The sequence below is a fragment of the Pezoporus flaviventris genome, unplaced genomic scaffold (genome assembly GCF_033815535.1).
Source record: "Pezoporus flaviventris isolate CSIRO_AGI_PZ_B2104156 unplaced genomic scaffold, CSIRO_AGI_Pfla_v1 ptg000019l, whole genome shotgun sequence".
Lineage (NCBI taxonomy): Eukaryota > Metazoa > Chordata > Aves > Psittaciformes > Psittacidae > Pezoporus > Pezoporus flaviventris.
The window spans coordinates 682,468-689,256 of NW_026892567.1; the positions used below are offsets into that span (position 1 = coordinate 682,468).

The 6,789-nt window shown below is 60.5% G+C and overlaps 1 protein-coding gene across 1 annotated transcript; it reads left to right on the forward strand.

Moving 5' to 3' along the window:
* Nucleotides 1-985: 985 nt before the first annotated feature.
* On the forward strand, nt 986-2,915 carry LOC133270203 (serine/threonine-protein kinase pim-1-like; the record flags this gene model as incomplete). The annotated part of the gene is given in 7 exon segments (XM_061455196.1): nt 986-1,183; nt 1,283-1,384; nt 1,479-1,529; nt 1,792-2,158; nt 2,366-2,542; nt 2,784-2,877; nt 2,879-2,915. Coding segments are annotated over 7 exon segments (1,026 nt in total), but the record flags the coding sequence as incomplete, so codon positions are not given.
* Nucleotides 2,916-6,789: the final 3,874 nt, after the last annotated feature.

Here is a 6,789-nt window from a genome sequence, read left to right on the forward strand (position 1 = left end):
TTAGCGTGTTTTGTTTCTGTTACTGTAAACTCGTACAGTTATATCCTGCACGTGAGCACACCTATGATTTGAGAAAGCCAATACATTTATGTGTTCATCACAATCTCACCTCAATCCACCTCTGTGGAAAGGAAAAAGGGGATAAAATAAGCAGTAAATTGCAGCCTCCTTGTGACTTCCCAAAGCCTCCGGTTTCAGTTCTAAAGCCTCGTTCGCAGGGTCCCAAGGCTCAGGTTCAGTTTCCAAAGGCTCGGCCGCGGGGATGCTGCTGCCGGGCGGGGGGCGCACGAGCCCGGCCGCGGGGCTGGGCAGGGCCCGCTCCGCCGTTCCCCGGGCTCCCGCGGCCGCGAGACCCCCCCCGCCGGCCGCTCCGCCCGGTGGCAGCGGGCGCCCGGGCCGCGCGTGGACAGAGCCGTTGACAGCGAGGCTGCGGCGGCGGCGGCAGCAGCGGCTTTTGAGCGGCTTCTGAGCGGCTTTTGAGCAGCAGCGACTTCGGCAGCGGCTTCTGAGCGGCAGCGGCTTGGGCAGGAGCGGCAGCAGCGGCAGCAGCACCAGGTGAGGCGGCGGCGGCAGCTCTCGGCGGTCCGGAGCCCGCCCTCCGCCGCTCCCCGCGATGGTGCCTCCCCCGTCCCCCCAGCGTCCCCCCGCAGGGGCTCGCGGCACCGCTCCCCTCTCCCGGTACTGGCAGTGGCGGCGCTGGGCGAGCCGCCGCCGCTGGGTCTGGGTCTGGCGAGGCAGCGCCGCCCCCTGGCGCTCCCAGGCCCCGCCCCTCCTGGGGCCGGCCGGGGGCCGCCACCATCCACAGGTGCCCGGCGGAGCGCGGACCGGCGGCGGAGCGCGGACCGGCGGCGGAGCGCGGACCGGCGGCGGAGCGCGGACCGGCGGCGGAGCGCGGACCGGCGGCGGAGCGCGGACCGGCGGCGGAGCGCGGACCGGCGGCGGAGCGCGGACCGGCGGCGGAGCGCGGACCGGCGGCGGAGCGCCCGCTCCCTCCCCGCCCCGCAGCCTCCCGGCAGCCGCGACCCCCGAGACCCCGGAGCGCGGTGCTGCTGCGGGGGTGCCGTCACCGGCAGCGCGGTCGGGCAAGGTGCCCGTGCTCCTCCTGACCCGCATTGACCCGTCGGCCTATCTGCGCTCCGGGACCGGCGGGGAGCGGCGCGCCGCGGAGCCTCGGCCGGGAAAGGCCGGGAATGATGCGGCTCCGCTCGGCCCGGAGCGCCCGGTGGGGGCCGGCGGGGACCCCGCGCGCAGCGACAGCGGCCGCGTCTGTCGCACGGGGCACGACAAGGAGAGCTTCGAGCGGCTTTACCGCGTGGGACCGCTGCTGGGGAGAGGCGGCTTCGCGTCCGTGTACTCGGGGCTCCGCCTGTGTGACAACAGCTCGGTAAGGGCGGGCCCGGCGGCGGGCCGGGGAGGCGGCGGGGCTCAGCTCAGCTCAGCTCAGCTCAGCTCAGCCCAGCGCTGCCCTTGGCTCGCAGGTGGCGATCAAACAAGTGGCTCGGGAGCGCATGTCCTCGTGGGGGGAGCGGGTGAGTGCGCGGGGCCACCGGGACAGTGCGGGGCAGAGCGGGTGGGGGTGAGCCGGTGGGGCCGGCGGGGGGGAAAGTGGGACAGGGAGAGGGGAGTGGGTGTGGAATCACCAGGGGACACGGGCCGGGTAGGGGTGCACCAGAGCATCCCTGGGGATTGTGGGGGGCACCTGCAGGAGGGCATCAGAGCATCCCAGGCAGGGAGGCACAGGAGCCCCGGGCCAGCATCGGCCCTGCTGACAGTGCCGTGGTCCCCCTGCAGCCCAGCGGCACTCGCATTCCCTTGGAGATAGCCATGTTGAGGAAGGTGCGCTCCGGCTGCAGTGCCATCATCCAGCTCCTCCATTGGTTTGAGCTGCCCCACTCCTTTGTGCTGGTTCTGGAGCGTCCGGAGCCATCGCAGGACCTCTCCGACTTCATCAAAAAATGGAGGTTCCTGCCCGAGAATCTGGCGCGGGGCATTTTCCTCCAGGTGCTGGTGGCTGTGCGGCACTGCCACAGCCGCGGTGTCCTGCACAGGGATATCAAGCCCAAGAACATCATCATCAACTTGGCCACCAGAGAGGTCAAGCTAATTGACTTTGGTTGCAGCACCCTCCTCAGGGACACGGTCTACACCAAATTTAGCGGTGAGCCCACAGCCCAGGGTGCTTCCCGTACCGAGCAGTTTGTGAACAAGAGTCACGTGCTGATGACGAGGTGGCGGGTCACACCGAGTGTGCGTCCCCACGTCCGTGGCGCCACCGGTGCAGCCCCTGCATCCCTGGGGATCCGCGGGCGAGAATCCAGGAGCAGGCGGCATCTGCCTAATGAGGTGTGCCCGTATCCTGTTGTAGGAACACCTTTGTACTACCCGCCGGAGTGGTTCCGCTGGCACTGCTACCACGGCCGTCCGGCGGCGATCTGGTCCCTGGGCGTGCTGCTGTATGAGATGGTGTGCGGGGTCCTCCCCTTCCGGTGCTGCGAGGACATCGTCAGCGGGCAGTTCTTCTTCCAGCGCCGGATCTCTGTCGGTAGGTACCTGGCTTCGCAGCAGCAGGGGAAGGTCTGGGTTTAGGGGTGGCAGCTGATCTCCCTTGGTCAGCTGGAGGAGGTGGCCCATGTCCTGCCATCCTGCTCTCCTCCAAACCGAGTCATGGAGCAGGAGGTCTGGGTGCAGCTCTGAGCGCACCCAGGCCTGGGCGCTGCGGACGGTGGCACAAGGTAGGCAGGAGCCTCCTGCAACTGAGCAGTTGGATTCTGGATTCTCCCCAGAATGCCAGCACCTCATCAGGTGGTGCTTGTCCATGAGAGCTCGCGACAGGCCATCCCTGGACGATGTGTTCAACCACCCTTGGCTGCAAACATCCACTGCCCCAGGAGACAGCCGCCCTCCACCCTCATAGCCTGAGCCAGCAGCTGGGCAAGTAAGCTGGGGGTGCCTCTTGGGGGGAGTGTGGGGTTTGGGGGTTTTGGCAGGTTGGGTTTTGCGGAGAGCAGGTGGTTTTTTTGGGGTTTGGGGGATTTGGGAGTTTGGTGAGGTTGGGTGTTTTGGGGGGACTTTTGCAGTTATTGGGGGGCTTGTGGGGATTGGTTTCTGGGTTCTTTGGAGAGCAATAGGTGTCAGAGGGACACCTCATAAGAGTTAATTCTCCTCCTTGTAGCTGGGGCAGTGGTGAGGTTGGGCTTTAGTCTGAGGATAACGCTGGTAACACACCGATTGTATAGTGGTTTCTGATTAGCACTTACCCCGAGCAAGGCTGATTCAGTCTCTCATGCTCTGCAGTGAGGAGAGACAAGATCTGACAGCAAAGCAACAGACAAAGCGGCTACTCCAACACCCGCCTCGAGCACTGCAGCTACTCCAGCACCAGCCACAACCACTACGGTGACACCAACAATGGCAACAGGCACTGTGGTTACTCCAATGGCAAGGACTGTCACTACAGCTACAACTCCAGCAACATGCACTGCTGCTATTCCAACCAGGGCAAAAAAAGCAGTGTGGCTACTCCAGACTCAGTGACAAGCAGTGAGGCTTCTCAAACCCAAGCCACAAGCACTGCAGGTACTACAAATACAGCGACAGACACATCAGCCACTCAAACGCCGAGGACAGGCACTGTGGCAGGTGGGACCCAATTCAACATGCCCTGCAGTTAATCCAGCCCCAGGCACAAGGACTGCAGTTACTCCACCACCAGTTTTAAGCTCTGCAGCTACTCTATCTCTGGGAAGGAGCAATGGCGCTACTGTAAGGCCTGCTATGTATACAGTGGCTACGACAACCCCAGCCACAAACACTGCAGCTACTCCAGTGCAAGCCACAACCACTGCAGCCTCTCCAACACCAGTGACACACACTGCTGCTCCTGCAGCCCCATCAACAAGCAGTGAGGCTTCTCCAGCCCAAGCCCTAAGAACTGTGCCTACTGCAACCATGGCAGCAGGCCCGTGGGCTACTCCAATGCCATAGACAGATGCTGTGGCTGCTACAGCTCCAGTGATGGGCACTGCAGGTATTCCAACCACATCAACAAGCAGTGAGGCTTCTCCAGTGTGAGCCACAAGCACTGCGGCTTCTCACTGCCATCCACAAGCCCTGCGGCTACTGCAACCCCAGTGACTGGGACAGTGGCTACTACATGGCAACAATAGGCATAAACACTGCAGCTATTCCAGCCACTGCAACAAGCACAGCAGCTGCTGCAGTGCCAGCCACAGCAATGGGGCTACTCTAATGCCTGACACAGACACTTCCGCTACTGCAACCTCATTGACGAGCAGTGAGGCTTCTCCAAACCATGCACTGCGGGTACTCAAAGTACCGTGACAGACACATCAGCCACTCGAATGCAAAGGACAGGACCTGTGGCTACTCCAGCCTTGTCAAGAAGCACTTTGGACAACCCAACCCCAGGCACAAGCACTGCAGCTGCTCCACCACCAGTTTCCAGCTATGCAGCTATTCCAACTCTAGGAGGGAGCACTGCCGCTACTCTTAAGGCCTGCAACGTTTGCAGTGGCTAGATCAACCCCAGGCACAAACACTGTGGCTTCTCCAGCGCCACTGACAAACACTGCTGCTCCTCCAATGCCATCGACAAGCAGTGAGGCTTCTTCAGTGCAAGCACAAGCACTGCAGCTTCTCATTGCCAGCCAGAAGCCCTGCGGCTGCTGCAACCCCAGTGAGTGAGACAGTGGCTACTACATGGCAACCATAGACATAAACACTGCAGCTATTCCAGCCACTGCAACAAGAACAGCAGCTGCTGCAGTGCCAGCCACAGCAACGGGGCTACTCCAATGCCTGAGACAGACACTGCCGCTACTGCAACCTCATTGACGAGCAGTGAGGATTCTCCAAACCAAGCCACATGCACTGCGGGTACTCAAAGTACCGTAACAGACACATCAGCCACTCGAATGCAAAGGACAAGCACTGTGGCTACTCCAGCCCCATCAAGAAGCACTTTGGACAATCCAACCCCAGGCACAAGCACTGCAGTTGCTCCACAACCAGTTTCCAGCTATGCAGCTATTCCAACTCTAGGAGGGAGCACTGTCGCTACTCTTAAGGCCTGCAATGTTTGCAGTGGCTAGATCAACCCCAGGCACAAACACTGTGGCTACTGCAAATCCTACCAGAAGCACTACAGCTACTCCAGTGCCAGCCACAACCACTGCAGCCTCTCCAACACCTGTGACCCATCAACAAGCAGTGAGGCTTCTCAATCCCAAGCCACAAGCACTGCAGGTACTACAACTACAGCGACAGACACATCAGGCACTCAAACGCCGAGGACAGGCACTGTGGCTGGTGCAACCCAATTCACCATGCCCTGCAGTTAATCCAGCCCCAGGCACAAGGACTGCAGTTACTCCACCACCAGTTTTAAGCTCTGCAGCTACTCTATCTCTGGGAAGGAGCAATGGCGCTACTCTAAGGCCTGCTATGTATACAGTGGCTACGACAACCCCACCCACAAACACTGCAGCTACTCCAGTGCAAGCCACAACCACTGCAGCCTCTCCAACGCCAGTGACACACACTGCTGCTCCTGGAGCCCCATCAACAAGCAGCGAGGCTTCTCCAGTGCGAGCCACAAGCACTGCGGCTTCTCACTGCCATCCACAAGCCCTGCGGCTACTGCAACCCCAGTGACTGTGACAGCGGCTACTACATGGCAACGATAGGCATAAACACTGCAGCTATTCCAGCCACTGCAACAAGCACAGCAGCTACTGCAGTGCCAGCCAGAACAATGGGGCTACTCCAGTGCCTGAGACAGACACTGCCGCTACTGCAACCTCATTGATGAGCAGTGAGGATTCTCCAAACCAAGCCTCATGCTCTGCAGGTACTCAAAGTACTGTGACAGACACATCAGCCACTCGAATGCAAAGGACAGGCACTGTGGCTACTCCAGCCACATCAACAAGCACTGTGACTAATCCAACCCCAGGCACAAGCACTGCAGTTGCTCCACCACCAGTTTTAAGCTCTGCAGCTATTCCAACTCTAGGAAGGAGCAATGGGGCTACTCTAAGGCCTGCAACATACGCAGTGCCTAGATCAACCCTACCCAGAAGCACTGTGCCTTCTCCAACGCCACTGACAAACACTGCTGCTCCTCCAACGCCATCAACAAGCAGTGAGGCTTCTCCAACCCAAGCCCTAAGAACTGTGCCTACTGCAACCATGGCAGCAGGCACATGGGTTACTCCAATGCCAAGGACAGGTGCTGTGGCTGCTACAACTCCAGTGATGGGCACTGCAGGTATTCCAACCACATCAACAAGCAGTGAGGCTTCTCCAGTGCGAGCCACAAGCACTGTGGCTTCTCACTGCCAGGCACAAGACCTGCGTCTTCTCATTGCCAGCCACAAGCCCTGCATCTACTGCAATCCCTGCGACTGGGACTGTGGCTACTACATGGCAACAACAGGCATAAACACTGCAGCTATTCCAGCCACTGCAACAAGCCCAGCAGCTGCTGCAGTGCCAGCCACAGCAACAGGGCTACTCCAATGCCTGAGACAGACACTGCTGCTACTGCAACCTCATTGATGAGTAGTGAGGCTTCTCTAAACCAAGCCTCATGCTCTGTGGGTACTCCCCATACCCACAACTGCCCCCCAGGTGACCCTCAAGTAACCTCCTACACCCAAAACTGCTCCCAAGTGACCCCCTAGTGACCCCCAGACCAAAACCAGTTCCCCAAGTGTCCCCCAAATGAAATCCCAGACCCACAAGTGCCCTCCAAGTGACCCCAAAGAC